Below are 21,341 nucleotides of genomic sequence, written 5' to 3' on the forward strand. Positions count from 1 at the left end.
TCCAATTTTTAGCCACATTTATCTAACTGTTAAAGTTTAATTATCAGCTTACTAGATTCGCATCAGGCCCTTCAGCTTCTCTTCCTTCATCTCAAATGGTCTCTCAAGTTTTCCTTCCAAAGAACATCCTCCCTCTGTGCTAGACGAACCCACACCTCTCTCCCTTTCTGATCTCATTCTTCTCCAACGTGAGGCCTTTGAAGTTTTCATCCCAGGGCCCTACCTTCTGCCTGGAGACATGATCAGCTCTCCTTCCCTCAAGAAACCTATGTCCAACGTCGTCAGACACACAAACCTCTCAATTTCTCCATCACTAAACATGTTGGAAGTTCGTCAAGGTCCTTATCCTTCCTTATCACACAATCCTGTTCTCTGTGTGTTCCATCCCTGAATTGGAGTATCTCATTTTTTTCTTGTGAATAGCTAAAAACCCAAATTAAATCTTTATTCTTGACCTAACATAGGAACTAATACTGCTACAAAGAAAGATCTTTTGTAAAATACGTTCTTGCATTGACCTAGTTGATACTTTTTCCACCTAATTTTCCTCATAACCCTCTATCTCCTTTGCTTTATGATTGATTCTCTTCGTCCTTCCCTAGAAATTGAATTGTTTTCCATGATTCAAAATTTAACTCTCTTCTTACCTCTATCTATGCCTATATCCTTTAAAAGGTATGTGTGTCTCTAGTTGCAATTATCTCTTCTACACTAAATGATTTCCAATGGATCTGTATCAACATTTTCATTTCCATATTCCCATGTATGCCTTTCAACAGTCCCAACTCCTTTCTCCAAATTTCTCCCATCATCAATTTAACATTTCTGGAATGTTAGTCATCATTTCTGTCCTGTAGAACCAACTAATTTAACTTGCTAAAAACCTATTTTTCAATACATGGGAGACTATTTTCTCCATCACTAACACTTCAGTGTGCTTTAAAGTTTTGCAAGCCACATCTTTACTTCTCAACACTGTCATGGCTCAAATTCACGGTTTATCTGATCTTCCTCCATTGAAATCAGGATCACAATATCTATCATGCTGTAGAGGAATCCTGGGAATTCCAAACTAAAGGTGAGAATATTTTCAGTGCTATAAAATACTATGTCTAAATGTTAAGTGTTATAATCAGTCCACCAGCTAGGACTGGTAAAGTACCTTATACAGGCTGCTATGGTAATCCAAGTCTGGAGCCAAAGGCATGCCTATAATTCTGGAAGATTCTTTGCCTACCTGTGTGAACACCCATGGCGTCAACATTTTCCATGTTACAGACTGTGACACAGTTATCATCCGCATCTCGGACAACTTCATATTCTATTTCTTTCCAGCCTGTCACTGACCGCTCCACCAGGATCTGGTTGGTCATAGCAAATGCCTGGAGATGGATGGCAGAGATACCAAAGATTTAAGGAAAGGCTGTGGTTTAAACAGGGACATTAAGGAAAGTACTCTGACCTACATCCTGGTCAGCACTAAAGTCTTAAACCTCATCTCTGTTCTCCCCCACCTTCCAGAAAGCATGGGGGAGGGTCTGAAAATCAGTGGGACCAGGAATAGCATCCTGCAGTGAATGCTCTTGATTTGGGTTATTGAGGCTTGCCATTCAAAGTGCTGATATGACATTAAATCAAACTAATTTAGGAAAAAGAGAAAATAATTGAGCAATCAGGCAGAGGGAAATGAAATTATTTCAGGAGCTAGGCTTCTGTGAAACCAGAAAATGTGATAAGTACAAATAAATGTGAAAAAAGGATAAGTCTAAAGATTTGGGCTTTCTCTAAAATAGCTGAGGGTGCTTTGTACAGTGGCATACACAATACGAGTTCACTGGCACTGATGAGGAAGAGAAAGAAGATGATGATGCTTGTAGACAGTCATCCAAGATGGCAAATGCAACGTGGGAATTAGAAGAATCATATGCAGTTATTATTATGGTTAATCACTGCCTAAGTGCTTAAGTACCCTGAGTCGTATATCATACATGGCTGATTAGACAGATATGAATTAGTGTAATTACCATTTCATATTTACTGCATACCCACAGTATGGCAGAATTCTGAACTCAATATATGAAAGAGGCGATCTCTGACCTTAGGACATGTGGTGACTGACAACGGAAGACAAAAATGTCCCTTTATCTCACAACAGATTTGATTTTGGATGACAGTAAGATGAAAAGAATTTTCATTTTTATTTTAAATGATTAGCAGGCTGCATGATGCAGTGACAACTCAATTTAAATTCTCTGTAATGGATCTCAACACTGGGTGTTTTGCAACCACAGTCACTCTAGGCTTCAACACAGGCAACTAAAAGTGTGACTCCTTTGTCCCCACATCTGCCCGTAATGAGGTTCTCAAAACTGTTAGGACATTCCAGAGCTGCTGTTAACAGATGAGTAATGATTTCATTTGTCCTTTGGGTTGTTTGCAGAAAGAAGAAGACTCAGAGACAGAGGGCATAAATTCTGTATTTTAGTAAACTAGGATAGAAATTTAGATACAGGGAAAACTAGCATCATTTCTGTTAACCTCCTAGCCTTGTTTTTAAATTCTTTCAAGTCTCCAATTTTACTTCAAAGTTAACTTAAGTACCTAAGTGACCTAACACAGCATCTAGTGGCTCTAATTATAGCATCAAATGAATAAAGGGATAGATTAGGAGGTAATGATATGATTAATTAATCTCAAGGAGAAAAAAAAATAAAGATTCTCAACAAGAAAAATATTCAACAACCACTGATTATTTTGGCAGAGTAGAAATAATTGAAAAATATTTCACTCCAAACTGTCTTCATATTGTAAATGTTCTAAATAAAAAAACCTGGTTCTCAGAATGCTTTATTTTTATGGAGAAAATATATTTAACACAGAGAAGAATATGCTGTCTCTAAGGACGTTGCTAATTTTAAGAATTCATAACATGTAGCATGCTACACTAAATATATTTTATAACTACATAAACATAGTTTGCTTTAAGTAAATAACTCCAAAGTCCTGAATGTGAAAAGGCACCTTTCATATTAAATACGTTGCTTTTTGTGTTTATAATATGGGCAACTTCAGAAACACTAAATCTAAGTTGCTGGCTTGTAAACCTGTCACTTACAAGTGCCTGTGTCTATTTAATTGTATTTATCTGCTTTCAATTTTTCAACATCAACAATTTAAAATCTTACTTTATTTTAATTCAAAAATAAAAAATGAAGAGCTATAAATTGTGTGAGACTAAGCTGCCCCTACAAATGGCTGTGCAATGGTGGTCTCAGTCCATCCGCATGCCATACGGTTGTCCTAACTGCAGCTGTTTCCTCACTGAAAGTCATCACTGAGTCTCCACTACGCCAGCTATGGTTCTCTAGAAGCAGAATATGGACAAACAACTCTGGAGCAAGGTTTTGCGTGTTTATCTCTGTTTTGTGTTGAACATCTCTTCTTAGTGAAGATGGTTGCATTAAATCGCTCATTCGTATTTAGTGATGAATTAATGTGATTTTGATAGAAAAACAAACTATAAGAATCCAACCATCGCTTGCATTTTTATTTGTGTGTTGGCGAAATCCATTCCTATTATTAAACTTGGAGGCTTATACCATTTTCCCAAAAATAACGTGAAAAACAAGGCACTTTTATTCTGCTCTTCTCATAGTTAGTAAAACATATTTTAGCAATGTGATTTGCTGGATTGGATTGTGGAACCACAATTGGATTGGATTGTGGTGGATGGGGTGTACCTCCATGAAGTCGGTAGCAAAATGAAAATGGACAGGCAGGTAGAGTGACCTCTGGTTTACGTAAAGTCCTATGGGTTGAAGATTTGTGCTGTTTCCCTCTCGATATCCACTTGAGGATAGAGCTTTGCTCAGAAAAAAAACTTACCTTTGTGCCAAGATCCATTAAGGTCTCCTTGTTGGGACAGATACCGGAGCCTAACCCACCCAGAGCATACGCAGACCGAATCATCACAGGGTAGCCAATGGTGTCTGCTGCCTTCAAGGCATCCTCCATCTGTGAGCAAAACACGGATACTGAAGCTGAAAACCCAACCCCTCTACACCTCTCTCCCTCTCTCCCTCTCTCCCTCTCTCCCCCTCTCCCTCCCCCCCCCCCTCTCTCTCTCCCTCTCTCCCTCTCTCTCTCTCTCTTTCTCTCTCTCTCTCTCTCTCTCTCTCTCTCTCTCCCTCTCTCTCTCTCCCTCCCTCTCTTTCTCTTTCTCTTTCTCTCTCTCTCTCTCTCTCTCTCTCTCTCTCTCTCTCTCACACACACACACACACACACACACACACACGCACACACAGAGTCACAGTCACACTCACACCATGAGATCCCAGAAACTCAGATTAATTGGTTGATTTGCACAGAGGGGAATTGTTTTATTTTTCCCCTCATCTTCGTCTAAAAAAAGAATGTCACTCTATAAAGTTAAGTAAAATGTGGCTGTAATTTTTTTTTACTTTTATCGGATGAATTTTTAAGTTGTTTTTTAAACACTGCTACACCATGACCAAAAGCAGAAGTGATCATCAGTTATTGTAGAATAAACATATGCAGACAATGGTATTTTTAGCTTTAGTTTGAAAGTCTATCATTTAAAGAGAAAAAAAGGATGTTTTCTATTCCCAAAGCTAACATGGCAATAAAACAGTGTACCACTAAGAATACTGCATAAAAGAAGATATTTCATTTTTCAAATTTATTCTGAGAATAGTTTCTCCAACCTGGAATTTTTTTTAACTTACCGAATACAACATATGGTGGCTATATTTTTCTGTCATGGAATATTATTACACCACCAATGGGAATGTAATTACACCTTCCCCATATGCCGGTTTCTTATCATAGGGAAGCAAGGACATAATTATATTTGGCAATGAAAGTATGAATGTACGGCAAGAGCTTCCCAAAGCATTCAGGAGAGCTCCCATGGGTTGCTCTTGATTGACGGCTTTGTAGTCTGCATGTACTTGGTAGCATGCTTTTCTGAGACAAATACACCCAGTTTTAGTGATGACAGAATTACTTGACTCATTCCTAAAGCTTTGCCTATTTCTACAATGGGAAGCTTGTGTTTACAGCTTCCACTCTCTACTTCAAAAATATGTGTCTGAAATCAAAATAAAATCAGGGCAAAAAGAGGTGTATAGCTAGTTGATTTTTTTTTTGATGTTTGGTAATATCCTAAAAATAGGTATAATGTATAATGGAAAATAAGTGTAGAAACAGGAAACCCAGATCTATATCAAAAATATGCTCACCCAGGATGAGTCTTATTGATTAAGTTCATTTCATTCTTAAATATTTATTTCATTCCAAAGATCCAATTTTCAGGGCATTAAGGCTTATACTCAACATGTGTGACTTATTGCAGAAAAGGACAGAAGGCAAAAATAAGTCAGCTGTCACAAATCTGTGCCGTTGTTATTTTCACTTCAAGAGATCAGGGGTGCTTCAACCTCAAGCAAAGAGGTTCACCTGCGGGTTTATATTTTCCTTTGCTGAGTAAAATACCAACCTCTATTTCTCAAGTTTTAGCCCTGAGTGCTGCTATTAATTCACAGTGTTTCTGTGGGACTAAAATACCTAAGAGGACAATACACATAAATATGAAGATTTTATATATAATAATTATCAGGCGTGATAGCCATTGTCCATGCAGTTCGAGACTAGCGATGTGTGCCCGTCTCCCAAGAACAGAGTGTCTTACTGATTCCACTGCAAAGCTAGGAGCAATCTTCTCGTTGATCTCATTCAGCTTGTCTGAGAAAAGCTGCCTGTCTTCTGTGGCCATAATGGACTCGACCGATGTTCCCAAGACCTTCACACCATATTCCTTGAGCACACCCCTCTTGAATAGTTCCACTCCTACAGAAGAAGTAAACAAAATGGGATTTCTTAATCTCAAACTCTGTGCCTTCTTAACAAACATTGAAGACATTAATTACAAAATAAATAAGTAGATAATTGGATGAATAGATAAACAAACATCCTGGGGCTGGAGAAAAATGGCTCAGCAGTTAAGAGCACTGGCTGCTCTTGCAGAAGACCAGGATTCAGTTCCCAGCACCCACATATTTCTAAACTATACTTCTAAAGTTATCTGATGCCACCTTTTGACCTCCTAGAGAACAAGGTCCAAGTGTAGCACATATACATGAATGCAGGCAAAATACATATATAATATAAATGTATCTAAAAGCAATTTTGAAAGAACTCCTAAAATTGGATCCAAGTATAGATCTCTCCTGAGAGACACAGCCAGAACCTGTCAAATACAGAGGCGAATGCCAGCAGCAAACCACTGGACCAAGAACGGGATCCCCATTGGAGGAATTAGAAAAAGGTCTGAAGGAGTTGAAGGGGTTTGTGACCCCATAAGAACAACAATGCCAACCAACCAGAGCTTCCAGGGACTAAACCATTACCCAAAGGCTATACATGGACTGACCCTGGGCTCCAACTGCATAGGTAGCAGTGAATAGCCTTGTTGGGGCTCCAGGGGAAGGGGAAGCCCTTGGTCCTGCCAACGTTGGACCCCCAGTGTAGGGGATTGTTTGGGGGGTAGTAGGAGGAGGATGGGGAGGGGAACACCCATATAGAAGGGGAGGGGGAGGGTTAGGGGGCTGATGGACTGGAAACTAGGAAGGAGAATAGCATTTGAAATGTAAATAAGAAATACCCAATTTAATAAAAAATGGAAGAAAAAAATTGTATCCAAGGAATCACCACAGTCAATAATAGAGTTGTAAAGTCAAGTCTACATCGTCATGTGACAGACAAATGCCACAGCATGGACTATGAAAACGAACATTAATTCTCATTTTTCATTCATAATAGTTATCGGAGTTTCAATGATAGCAATTTCCTAAAGTGAAGAACGAAACCCACTAAAACCATTTAGCCACGTTAGAGTCTTAAAGTGAATATTTTCCTTTTTCCTACTACTTTGTGCCATAAACGATACAACTTACTACATGGTACTGTAGGCTTTCATTGGCTGACTCCTTATACATTAGAATAAAGGCTTTATGGACACACAGAACACAGCTGTTAGACGACTACAAACACCATGTGTTCCACACTGATTCATAAGGAGAACAATCTATACCTGAACAGAGAAGGACTCACCACAGTTCAGAGCTGTCTGGCCACCCATGCCCAGAATTAACCCATCAGGCCGTTCAGCCTTGATAACTTCTGTGACAAACTGGGGGGTGATAGGGAGAAAGTAGACTGCATCTGCCTGCTTCAATCCCACCTCGTTGGTCTGCACGGATGCAATGTTCGGGTTCATCAGGACTGTTTTGACGTTTTCTTCCTGAAAGAAGAATCACGTGTCTGAATTTATGGTCTAAGGTAGGTGGTGGTTACTACGCTCAAATGAAAACTAGTTGGGTGACAAATCTTTTATTCCCTGGACCAGCTGCAGGGATCAATAGGACAAGTCAATAAAAACTTTAAAACTGCCAAATGAAGGAAGAAAACACTTTAAAATAATGCTTATAAGAAAGAATGGTGAGGGTTCCACAAGATGGTCACCATGAATCCTTCTGTAGGGCAGGTGACAACTCAAACTGGAAATCATTTCTAGAGAGACTGTCCAGAAATCTGCTAAACTTGATTGATCTCAAGAGTGAAACAATCAGAAACAAAAACTTGGAGTAAGCACACTATGGAATTAGAAGCAACTTAGATGTTTGTCTCTATACATCTTGTCTGAGAACAGCACTGAGTGTGCATTTCCAGGGCAGTATAATGCGTCGTATTCTTGCTAGAATCACTAAGAGCCTCCTGCCAGCTGTCTCCCAATGTTTGCTGCCCTGTTCTCCATCTGACGTCACTGCCCTACTCAGTGCTTGCCAAGTCTCTGGTGAATGCCTGAGGCAGGGTTGCAGACCCAGTGCTTACACCACCTCTGGATGGCCTGGTTATCACCAAGATGTAGAGCTTGTTGGAGATAGAATTAATGAGAGAGCAAGTTGCCTCTGCAGAAGAATGCCTTAGCCACACCAGATAGTTTCTCAAGGCTGGCTTTGTTAGGATGACAGTGGGGACCTTGGTAAATGGAAAAATCCATTTATCCTCCCCAAGAAGTATCAAATAATCCTTTCTACTTGAAAATATAGCCGTATCATCCAGTTTGCAAGTCATCAATAAGTGGATAGGATTATCTCGGTGACAGGTGATAATTTTGTAGGCTTGAACAAATGTATTACTGCCCTTGCTCACCCAGCTAGGGCATCCCACATCCACCACAGAAATGCCCAAAGTATCTAAAATAGGAGGTGAAGTAGCCTAAGGCCCAAACTGCCTCCTTCACATCCAACAGGGGCAGACTTAACAATGTACTCCAGAAACAGTAAAAGTTCATGTTTTCAACGTAGAGACAATAGTGTACATAATCCCAACCACTTTATCTGGTGGATGTGCACATTTAAAACAGTATAAGTTTTGGTTTGGTTTTGACCCAACTTTTACTGCAGAGTTCCACCAATAGCTAAGGAAAATTATTATAGCAACTTTGAGAAGAAGTATCATAAATCTAAATTACAAGATACTAATTAGACTCATTAAGGAGAGCATATTAATCCTGGGAAAGTTCGTGCTCTCTCACCTTCATGGCTTTTACAGCCTGAGATCCGGAGTAATCAAATTCACCTGCCTGACCAATGGACAGGCCTCCTGATCCTAGGATAAGGACCTTGGAAACCTGTAAACAATAAGAAAGAAACATTACTATCACTGCTCAGTTTTAGAAATAGGGTATTTGCAAGAGGAAATGAGCCAAACTATGTTATCTGAGTTTATATAGTGATTTGCAAGAAAAAAGATTAACAACTAAAATACTCTAATTTCAATGCCCCGTCCAACATTCATGAGCAGTTTTGTTAAGTGAAAAATTTTTGAAAGAAGCTGATATTTAGCTTAAGAATATGCAAATACCAAATGCATCTACTCTACACAAAAACAGTGTGTAAATATATTTGCATATATGTATTGTGCACATTTTGTAAATAACAATGCATTCTTATAAAATTTATAATATTAACAAGGAATAAAAGCTTTATCATTATTAACATGAAAGTTTAAATATATAATGATTTAGGTTTTTTACATATTAGTCTTTACCCACTTGCCTTTAGAGGTAAAATAATAAAATTTTATTTACCATATTAAATAGCGATTCATCTAAAATATTCTACCAACTGTATCAGCTGCAGTGATTCTAAAGTATATGTCAGGCTTAAAAAGAAGTATGATTTGTGATGAGAAATGGAAAAACACCAAATTGTAAAATATAGGTAACACGATTCTTTAGTATGTTGATATTAGTCTAGAAGAAGGGAATTTTGGAAGACAGTATTTTAAGGGAAAATTCCTTATTCTCTGCAACTTGACCAGGTGTGAGTCTCTGTGAATGTTAATTACCATCTGTTGCAGGATGAAGTTTCCCTGATGAGGGTTGAGGAAAGCACTAATCTATGGCTATAAAAATAAGGCATTGGGAAAGGTTTAGCACTGTGTCCATTTAGCAGAATAATAATGGCAGGATCTCCCCTAGGCACTGTGTGATTTGTTTAGCCAAAAGCTCTATTCAGAAAATAGAGAACTGGGGATATTCAGCCCTAAATGGGATATATATATACATATATATATGTATATATCCCATATATATGTATCTTGGAATGTATATAGATATATGATATGTATCTTGAGATATATATATATATATATGTATGTATATATACATATTCATCCTCCCAAGGCTTGAAGATCGTTGTGCAAAAGGGGCAGAAAGACTGTAGAAGCCAGAGCTGTGAGTGGCTATAGTGAAACAGTTTCACAAATACAATAGGGCAGTTGTACATAGGAACTCATGATGTGTATGTGACAGCATACACAAGACCTATGCAAGCTGAAGAGAGACAAAACTGCAAAATCGAAGGAGAATGTAGACATGGAGTCCCATCTTTAGTTGAGGAGTTGTTGGGACTTAATTGCTGGGAGGAAAGTTAAATTTCTTTATAGGGGCCACAATGAGTAAATGGCCACACATACAAAAACATATGGGCACAGCAAATGGTATTTAGTGGGCATAAAAACACTGAGGACACAAAGCTGAACCAGTAGACAAGAAGGATGGATCTGGGAGAAGTTAGGGAGATGTGTCTCATGATTAAAATACACTATGAAATGTTCAAGGAATTAATAGGAATCTTTTAAATTTTTAATGTAAATTCCATTGACTTACCAAGAACAGATAATAGAAAAATATAATGTTGGTGTTTATTTTTCATAGGCATCAGTATAATTTACATCATTTTCTTTAAAAGGTCATCACATGAGAGAATATATGACTCACAAACCAAGCCCACATCTACTAACCTCAACTCGAGATGCCACCAACGCTGGCTTGGGCAGAACTGAGGTAATGGTGGTGCCTTTGCCCTTCTTTATCAGTGAGAAGAAGGAATCAAATAGGTACTAAAAAAGGAAAACAAAACGAACTAGTTACATACTTCCAAACATAAGAGGTCTCTAACAAGACAGCTGATACTCGGTTGAGTGGGAGCTTCAGGAGATCTTTGTGGGGTTTGTTTGTTTCTTTGTTTTACTGTAAGTTCTTCCATGAATATTAGAGGTTTTGTTACTTGACAGTTTTAGTTTGGGTTTTGGGTTTGGTCCAGTAACTGAATGCCTACTCTTATCGAATTAGGCCAAATAAAAACTTCAGGAAAGACTAGAAAAGTCTAGATGAGGGTTCAATTAGACCATTTTTTTAAAAAAAAGCACACACACACACACACACACACACACACACACACACATACAATAAATCTTTGGAGACCCTCTGGGTTCTGTTCACCTCAAGTCCTCTAAGAGGGGATGTTTTCTTCAGTCAATAAACATGCCCCATACTGCCTTCTGAGGGTATCGAGTGTTTGCCAACCATTTGTGTGAACAAGTTCTAGCTGAACAAAACTTGAAGCTATACTGCATGCACCTTAAAGTTGGAAATACTGATATTTCTAACTTCTGTTGGCTCTAAAATATGACCCTGAAAGATTATTCTTAAACTTTACCACTGAGCTTACTTCTGTTGCTTCACTAGACACGACAAATGTCAACAAAAGTATTCAGTTTGCAATTATTTGCCAGGACCAAACAAAAAACAAAAAAACAAACAAACAAAAAAAAAACAGTTAGTCATAGTGCTCAGATTATATAGAATAATTGTGTCTTTCCTAATCCGAGGGGTTAACATGGTCTTACATCTAAATTTTAAAATAAAAACAAAATATTTAGCATGAATTACATGAAGACAGTAACCACATTTTTGCTTGGTTTTTTTCCCCAGGTTCATCGTGAGTAGTTAAAACCATACTGGGTTTGGTTACTGTGATATGATACTTCCAAATAATAGAGGGACAAAAAACAGTCATTCAAATATCTAAGAAGCCACCCCAAGATGAAAACACAGGAATTTCAGAAGGAAACTCCTGTTCTTCATATTTTTCCTGAGTGCCTTTTGGGGAGTATCTGCTGACAGTGACGGCCAGCACTGCTCCTGGATGCAGGAGAGGAGTCACTCCAGACATTCCAGGCTTTTCTATACAGGAAGCTTGTGAGCTTTGGTTGGACGGATGTGCTTGAATACTGAACCAAGAACTCATATTTTAAAAAAAAAAAAAAAAAAAAAAAGAAAAAGAAAGAAAGAAAAAAGAAAGAAAAAACAAAACAAAAGAAAAAATATCTAGGTTAGAAACACACTGCTCTAAGCATCCCTTTGGGTTCTTATTTTTAAAGTCACGTAAATCATGTGACCAAGCAGGCTGCCTTTTCTCCTGCACCGCTGCCCCTTTTCCTGCCCCTGCTTCTGTTTATTCTCCCTCTGTGGATGCACAACCAGTTGCCATAGGGATTTTTTTAAACTCACAGATGGGGGATTAAAATTTCATTCCAGTTATGAGATGGAAAGAGCAATAGGGAATTCATTTGCATAGCACAACAATTGTAAATTTCAGAACTAAATATATTAGAATGACAATGCATAAAAATAGCATCATAGCATTGCTTCGAGCTTCTTAAGGGCTTTTCCACTTTAAAGTTAAGAAAAGATTAAAATTTACTCCATGATATTCATGGGGGAATTTAATACAAAATGCATGGCACCAAAACACACTCCCTGAGAATATTATGAACCAATTATTTTGGTGTCTTGAGTCTTCACACACAAGCATCTCCATTTTTTTTTTCAAGTATACAACAGACATCTTCTGGCTGGCGTACCTCAGTGTCTGTTGGCCCCGGGCTGACCTCTGGGTGGAACTGCACAGCGAAGAAGGGTTTGCTCTCATGCATAATCCCCTAAAGGAATGAGAAACAGGGAGAAATTCCTTCTATGACAACAAATGTCAAGTATGGCAAGGTATTATTCAGGAGATAATACAATTCAAATGGGAAACCAAGGTAAGTGCTTAATAAAGTTCTGGGAAATTCCCAGTACTATTAAGGAACATGATTGGAGACATTAAAGATTCGCCTGTCTGTTTAAGTAAGAATACAAAACAGCCCAACCAAGAGGCATCTGCATGTGGGCTCCATAATATAATAAAAACCAACAAATTTGGTCTATAACCTTTGAGGCCCTTCTGGGATCTCGTCAAAATAAAACAAAATTCTCACATCCGACATTTAAATGAGTTTCCCAAAGTTCTTCTTAAAGGGTTCTCCGGTGCTAAGTAAGACTCAAGGACACATGAAACTGGGCTGGGTCCAGACGGATGTGTAGCAACTGACCCCTAATTATGATGGATGGAGAAGGTGGATTCTGAAGGAGGGTGCAAGTGCTGGCCCTTAACAAGTCGACTAATTAGAAAGGAAGAGAGCAATTACTTTTTTAAAGTGACAGGCTGTCTGGGGAGATCGTTCCATGGCTTAGAGCACTTGACCTACAGGCAAGGATCTGAGGCCAAGTTCCTATCACCTGTGTGAGAAGCTAAGCATGCCAGTGCATGCGTTTATAACCTCAGCGCTAAGGAATGGAGCTGGTCAGTGCATGTGCTATAACCTCAGGGTTAAGGAATGGAGCTGGACGCTTCCTGAGAGCTTACTGATTGACCAGCCAGCCAAGCCAAAACTGTCCAGTTCAATGAGTGGCCCTGTCATACGACAATTAAGTGAAGAACAATCCAGGAAGAAACCGGGTGTCCTGCTCGGGGCTCCCCATGGGCACACATGGGTGCATACACCTGCACAGTAGACATGCACACACGCAAGCGTGTTCACATGTACACGCACACCACATAGACATGGGAGAGAAGTATAAAACAGACTATGAAAAGCCATAACTTCCTACTTCCAACTGAATGGATTGTTGAGAGCGTGTACCTCGTTTGTTTGGTCATTGACATTGACAAACAGTGGTTTCCAGCCAGCAGGGAGGGTGTTGTCCAGAGCATAGCCATGATTCTGAGCAGTTATGAAAGCCTGTCTGTTTGTGATATTCAAAACAGGTTGGTTCTGTCCTCTGGAGAGAGATGCAGAGAAAGAGCAGGGGGGAAAGAAAAGTGAAGAGAATGTTAATGTTACTCATAAAGCCATATTCAGAACTTTCAACTGCATTAGTGAAAATCACTTTGTGAAAAGAGTCACAGATTGTTAATCCCAATAATTTCAGTCTCCAAAAAGAAAAAATCAATTCAGGAAGCTTTGTCGAGTCTTAAGTATCAGGTCTATTAAACTTCTACAATCCGTTTTAGAAAGGTACTCATAACAAAAGGAACTGCATGCGGGCTTAACAGAAAGACAAATAAACAACCTATTTTAAAGGAGCCGCAGTAATTTTAAAGGCCAAGGAGAGCTGTCAGAGTTAACCAGCAGATGACTGCTCAGATCAGACTTTCTGAGGTACACTGTGTGGAGGGAGGGAGGGAGGGAGGGAGGGAGGGAGGGAGGACATCTGGTGTTGAATAAAGTCATCCCAGGGTGGGGATGGGGTGCAAAGAAGCAAAACAGAGGATCTGATGTTCCCTCAGATCTTGACTCCTCCTAGCTCCTTAAAGTGTTATCAATGTGCTTAAATTAAGCTTAAAATTGGACCAATTTCCCTTGGAATACCACCAGATTGAATACTATAACTTCAATTCATGTCGTGAGGAGGAAAATAACCTTAAACTATAGCAAAGTTATCGTTAGAGAAGGCTGCCTCTCAGAAATGTAATAAAAGTGGTATCAGGTGGTCAGGCAACTGTGAACTAAGTAATAGGGTGGCTGTCCTTTACTCTGCAGAAACGTTATGTAAATTCTCTAAGCCTTTTGTGTTTGGTTACCGGTGGTATTTCAGAGGTAGTCCGACTGCAAACAGTCATAATGCCTTACCTGTTGGCCATGGACATCTTGTAGGATTTGGCGCCAGCAGCCAATCCTGTTATTATGTTTCCTGTACTGATTCCAAACAACGGCTCTTTGCGGTCACTCTCCAAAATCTAGATCAGGGAAGATCATCAGCCCAGTAAGACGAGAGTGAAAACAGTATCTGAAAGCTCAAAAGCTAAAGCATCCCCCACCTGACATCAGTTGATGGATCTGGATCTGTAGCGTTAGAACTCAGTAAGACGCTCCTGCCATTCCGATTAAACTACACATAATTTAACATTTTAAAAACCTGAAGGTCTGACAGGTTCTACATAGAGATAAGGGGCCTGGGTTGTCATCTTGCAATTATGAGGGACAGTATAGGTGAAGCCTAGACTCCAGTCAGCTGCTTTTAGTGGAGGAAGCCATGTCAAGGTTACTCTACCCAAAGGCAAGCTAACTTCTTCTAATTAGAGTCCTCAATTGTTTTTCTCCAAAATACCTAAGCTAAAATTGCCTCCTATGTCCTAATATAAGTTCTAAAAATGCCTGAATAAGTGAAACACAGCCTCTTTAGAGTACGGGGTAGATGCCCTTCACCCCCATACACTCCACCCCTACCCCAACAGTTACACACAACCCCAGGCTCCCAGCACCTTCTTCACGTTCTGAATTAGTGGCTGTGCCAGAGCTGGGTTCCCAGGTCCTCCAGCGATCAGAAGTCCATCATACTCCATCTGGGTGAAGTCATGATTCCAGGGGACCAAATGCACTTCTGCTCCTCGCTGGAGGGAAAAAATACAAAAAAGAGGAACTAAATATTTGTTTGCTAATGTGTGACTCCCCTCTGTTTTCTTTTGGTGAACCAGCCCCTAAAAGAAATAAAAATACAGTGTTTAATCGAGTAACACTGAATAAAATGTTATGTGAGTAGCCCATTGTGCTTTATGTGGTATACCTAAGAAACAGAGGAGGGAAGGCATTGAAGTTTGAATCGTGATAAAAACAAGCAGCACACTCCCGTTCATGGCTTCAATGGCTTAACTCCCCATCGCAGGACAGCAAGGCTGTTTACTACCCCGGTAGTACAGCACAGAACAGCAAAGAGGACCCATCTCTGCAAATGTGTGACCACATGTGACCCTTTCACTTTCTCCTCTTTTGTCTGACAAATTTTAAGTTAGCTTTCCTTCCTATGGTTTTGTCTACTGTTTATATTCTGAGAGAAGAAACATCAAAATGATTTTCATAAAAGTAAGCAGGAGAGAGAGGAAGTGACCTTGAAGAATAAAACCCTTGTCCTTCTGACAGGATTACTAAGTGCCAAGACTTGCTACACAAGCTGCTGGGGAAGAAAGTCATCCGTGGCCTTACCCAGCACTCAACATCGTATGCTTCAATGCTAACTGGTTGGCAAGATGTATCCACTTTTGTAATAGTGGTATTAAGGTTATGGAGATAACCAACTGCTTGCACAAGAGGGATTTCATGACGGGTACTATAAACCTGGTCAAAATCTCGTGCCTGAGGAAATCATATTCCTAGCAGGGAATTAACTGTTATTGTTTCCTTAAACAATGATGATTTCAAATATGTATGTTTATTCCCACAGATCTGTGCGGCTCTCAAACTTTGGTCAGAGAAGCTTCATTTAGCATGGGGTAGTGGTTACTGCAGACACTCAGAAGGTCTCAAAACACCAAGTATGAACAACTCTCTGTGCTCAGCTCTAGATGGGCCATGTACGTCAGCCTCCCACCATCTGAGGTTCATGACAATTACGTAAGAGGGGCAGGAATGAATGAAAAAGCTGGCGAATGGAAGGACAGCTGTGAAATGCTGACTTCTGGAGACCGCACGGCTGCTGGACACATAACTCACAGTGGCTGTGATTACCTACGTAAGACCGGCTTGTTCCTGGTCAAGCAAGTTAAAACTCCAGTACAGATGAGGGAGGGCCTCCGAGACCCCACCACCGTGAGAGAAGCTTTGGGCAACTGAATGGGTAGAATTGAGGGAGGAAGAGTGGCTCTCCTTTGGTCTAGCAGGACGTAGCCATGCTCCAAAGCACAGAAAGGCACTCACATGCAAATACGCACTAATTGGACTGAACTGAATTAATAACAAAAACAAAATCAAATAAAAAGATGAGATACAGCAGAAGGGAGCAAGGGAGACAAAATGAAGCTGGAAGTGTGGTAGTGGAGGGGAAATCCTATCGGTACACATGGATAGAACTTTCCAAAATTGAAACTATTACTATAAAAATATCAAAGACAAAGAGAAATGGAGAGTAGATGGAAAATAAAGAAAATTCCAGTACAAAAAAATTAATTATTTAGTACCTTTGAAAATCCTCCCTCTGAACTCTTTGAATGAGTTCAAATCTTCATTCCCTGAGATGAGGACTTGAAAGTTTATTTGGGAGGTTTTCCCAATCGACATGAATGGGATTGACAAACGACATCACACAACACTCTAGCACAGTATACAACAGTTACCTCAGTAGACAACCAGAGTGTGAGCTCAATGAGGAGCTGGAGCAGCATTGAATATTGACCCAAGCCTGGGGAAAGGGAACTTAGTACTGGTTCTATGGTCAATGGCTGTGGAGGGTTCTAAGGAAAGTCCTGTGTATCTCTGGGCAGCAAACAGGCTCTACCCAACTAGAGCAGACTTTGGTTAAAGAGACCTATATAGTTCTTGCAACTAAAAACCGAGCAGTGTGAATTAAAATAGCAAAAATAGGAGTAGACTATAAAAGGGCCCTTTGTGTGTCTACCACTAACAGATTCATGAACAGTTTTGCTAATAAAACGATCACTTAAAATCATAATTTAAGTATTGCTGATAGTCCCTGACAATGAGAAGATGAACTGAAGAATTCCCCCTGTATCCACATTGATTTGATGTTATGCAAATATGGTTAAGAGTGTGCATGTATGTTTGTAGTGGATACATGTGTGTATGAGAGAGAGGAACAAAAACAGACAGAGATGGAAAGAGGGAGAAAGAGAGAAACTAAAAGTGGGAGAGTTATAAGGAGAAACTCTAGCAAAATGATACTTATTAAAATGTTGCTATAATGTTGTTAAGTTCTTAAGGATTTTAAGGTTCAATTTTACTTTGTTTTCTAAGAGTTTACATAAAGCTCTATAGAAGTCTTAAACAATATCAGGACATAATCCTCACATAGTTCATAATAAAAGTAGTCCAACACAGGAACTGTCAGACAAATCCTGGCTTTCTTCAATTTCCAAACTTCAGTGAAAGTGAATGTGGACTGTCTCAGAATAAAACAGTCAATCCAGGCTCAAAAGAATAGCATATGGGTTGGGGATTTAGCTCAGTGGTAGAGCGCTTGCCTAGCAAGTGCAAGGCCCTGGGTTCGGTCCCCAGCTCTGAAAAAAAAGAAAAGAAAAGGAAAAAAAAAAAGAATAGCATATGCTTCTCTATCATGTGTGACTCCTAACTCCTCCCTGTGTGTGTGTGTGTGTGTGTGTGTGTGTGTGTGCAGATGTAGATGATATAGATGTAGATCATGTGTGCACACATGTGTATATATACATATATGCATATGTATGTGTTTTGTGCTGGAATTCACATGAGTAGAGGTTGGAAAATGAGAGAGAGACAGAGAGAGAGAGAGGGGGGCCAATGAGGAGGAAACGGGAGGCTTTACAGGAGGAATATGGAGAGATTAGAGCATATGTTGTGAAGGAGGAAGGAGGGTACTAGAGTGGGAAGGAACAAGTGGAAAAGAACAGGGAGGAAGGGACAGCAGAAACTGAGTATGCACCAAAAGGCCTTAGGAAAACCCCATTCTTTGCTAACTAAAAGGGTAAAAAATAGATAAATTAAAATCATAACAAATAAACGGTAAGAAACTTCCCTTTTTCCAAGGGTTTTTGGTTCTTGGGGGTTTTTGTTGGTGGTGGTGGTGGGTTTTTTTTTTTTTGTTTGTTTGTTTGTTTGTTGTTGTTGTTGTTGTGTTGTCTGTACCCTTTATTTGAACAATATGTGTTGTCTTGTGGATCAAAGGCAGCAAGAAGAGAGGAGATCTACGTTCCCAAATAAGCCTTCTCTCTCCTAAACAAAGGAAATCAAACAATACATCATCAGCACTACAAACTTCTCCAGGGAAAGGATCACTTACCTTAACTAGCAGGCGGATGACATTGTTTTTTATCCCACAGTCCACGGCTACCACTTTCGTGGGGTTTCCTTTGCCAAACACCTTGACATCCTGCCATTTAAAGAAAGCAGACACTGAGAGGAGATTCCAGCAGTAAGTGCCAGGCCTGGACAGTAAATTCACTGAGGGTGTTTGGTACTTAGATGGGTAACAGATTGATTGTTAACTGCTTGGGAGTGACTGGCAGTTAAAAATCAATTTGTGTAAGAAAAGCACAGCAAATACCACAGACTGCATCCTTTTAATGAGAAAAGAAAAAGTACTTTGCCGTTTTATATAAACTGTTCATTACAGTGATGAGAAAAATCTTTAAGAAGTTGGCTGCTTCCGAAGTTAACTACCATCCTCGTGTTTTGCCTCGTTAGCATTGCCCGATTCAGTTGGAGGCAGACGAGGTAATAGATACATCACGCCTTAAACACCACTTGATCGCCGAATTGCAGTGCAGATCAGATTGGGTAGCCCTGAGTCACTGTATATTAAGCTTATGCAGAGAGGCTGAATGGGCAAAATCAGTAAGAGTCATAAGAACTCATCCGCTAGTGTAGACCAACTGGTCCTTTTAGATTACCATAAAGTCGTTTGCATTTAAATGGTAGATTTCATAAGAAAAGAACCCAGAGCATGTCATAATCATTATCTCCATCTTAAGTACTGCTTGGAGGCAGATCGATTTTCATAGGCATCTACAGAAGAAGCAATTCTCCAGTCATAAAAGAAAAAGGGAACAAAAGAGAGAGAAAGAAGCCTAGAGCATTTGGTGGCCACCCTGGTCCTGGCTTCAAGAGTTAGCTAGAATGCTCTGAATTTAGAATGACTCCATGGCTTGCCAACGGTATTAAATGACAGATGCAACCTGGATATTTGAAAGAACATTTACTTTAAGTGGAATGTCTATCTCTCCACAAAGTCTATATAAAACATGCATTCATAATCCTAATAGTATGCTTGAGGAAGAGCTATAAAAAGGATGCTGGCCATTTACTTTTCCCCTTCTGTGGCTTTGCTGGAGAGAAAACACCGAATCTAGGGAATTATTGCTGAGCTGATCCATTTATGCTGAAGGTGAAGCCTCTCCTCAGACAACTTGGAGAAGTACTTATTTAGTCGTAACCTTGGGCTCCTGCTGTAAAGTACGACAATGTTACCATCTACTTGTGACTACATCACACTGCACTGAGATGACAATGAGTTCAACGATCAACATTTCCAAGGCATATAATCAAACAAAACTCACAAAACTTATATAACTTCCTGGCACAAATGCACATTTTATCACAGCTGTGGTGACATTATTCAATTACAAAGGCATTAGCAGAACCAGCTGTTGTCACTATGATTTTCCCCTTCGTTTGACATGGATTAAAATATAGGGATGGTGATATGACGCAGCCCTTGCTGTAAACCCCTAAAGAACTAGGTTCAATATCTGGACCCCCATATAAAGGTGAAAGGAGACGATAAAATCTACATAGCTGTCTTCTGGCCTCCACACACAATCATCACACACACACAACAGGAAGAATTATTAATTTAAATGCTCATTTATATTATTCTCCACTTAAACAGACTTTACACTCATCTAGCCGTCATCATTGGAAATAGTATCAGACACTCTGAGTACCGAAACCCACAGATGCCGAAAGCCCCTTTTCTAAGACCATGTGAAATTCTCACAGGATTTGCACACTCTAAATGATCTCTGGCTTGCTTACTCACAGTAACTAATAAGACATAAATTTCATGTAAATAGTCATTGCAGTGCAGAAAATTGTTAAGAAAATGGCAAGGAGAAAAAGAGGTACACGTTTAGTATATCACAACTTTTTCAGTAGTTTTGATTCATATTTTGTTAGAGGCACAAATCTGGAGCCTGCACATATAGGAAGGGTCAATTATATGTTTTTCCCATATCAAATGGCAGATGCTATACAAAACATCACAGGTACCTGGATATGTGGATTGGCCCTAGGATTCTGATAATGAATGGATCATATAGTGTTTTCAACTGACTTCGGAATTCTTTACAATGAATTTCTCTAAGCCAGTGTTCCTGACATTTAGAAAAGTGCCATGATTTTATTTTCAAGTTACTTGAAAATCTGTTCCAAACATGCCGGATGAATTTCCCATATTTCCCAGTACTGCTCTTCAGACAATACTATGTTGAAGGATGAACCTCTCTAGAGCTCATACGAATCCACTTGACATCCGCCAGATTTATTATTCATATAAGTGACTCCTTTGCTTCTACATATCAAATTATGTGTAACTCATCAAACATACCTAGCTGCCCCAAGTCTCTGCCTCTGAACACATGGCATTATTTCTGACAGAAACACAGCTCTGTTTCTGTTTCTCTTATCTATAGGAGCTGGCTCTTTGTGTCTGTTGGCAACACCTCCACTAGGCCGTCCATGATACACCTGTCTCATTTTGCTACTGCCTCGTGCATGGTCTTGCCTTGACCTGTGAGCTCTCCAAGGATAGCCTTTAACACAGGATTCTGTACATACTGGCTGGCTTGTCTGCCTCTCTCACCAAACTCCCATGGTCTCTGAGGTCAGAAAGGGTAGCATATAGGATTCATTTATACCTTTGTTTAAAAGACATTCAATCAAGACCAAGAGGCATGAATCTGAAACAAGTTCTCTTCTGCTACATAAAACCTAAGCGCGCTCCACTTTGGAGTTGCTTAAACATCGTTGTGGACATTAATTATTTAGTTCAAATATAATACAGTAAGTCTTTAAGTAGAGGGATACTTTTCCTGCACAAATGACCC

At 39.6% G+C, this 21,341-nt stretch overlaps 1 protein-coding gene across 1 annotated transcript in view; it reads right to left on the reverse strand.

The window, feature by feature from the left end:
• Positions 1-21,341, reverse strand: part of Cps1 (carbamoyl-phosphate synthase 1) — an 87,681-nt gene that overhangs the window by 38,374 nt on the left and 27,966 nt on the right. The window contains 11 exon segments of the mRNA XM_032899749.1: positions 1,238-1,382; positions 3,886-4,014; positions 5,711-5,868; positions 7,132-7,321; positions 8,618-8,713; positions 10,390-10,488; positions 12,295-12,372; positions 13,396-13,534; positions 14,386-14,492; positions 15,018-15,146; positions 18,518-18,607. Of these exon segments, the coding sequence (XP_032755640.1) occupies positions 1,238-1,382; positions 3,886-4,014; positions 5,711-5,868; positions 7,132-7,321; positions 8,618-8,713; positions 10,390-10,488; positions 12,295-12,372; positions 13,396-13,534; positions 14,386-14,492; positions 15,018-15,146; positions 18,518-18,607 (1,360 nt within the window).

Source organism: Rattus rattus, chromosome 4 (genome assembly GCF_011064425.1).
Source record: "Rattus rattus isolate New Zealand chromosome 4, Rrattus_CSIRO_v1, whole genome shotgun sequence".
In the NCBI taxonomy this organism is placed as follows: Eukaryota; Metazoa; Chordata; class Mammalia; order Rodentia; family Muridae; genus Rattus; species Rattus rattus.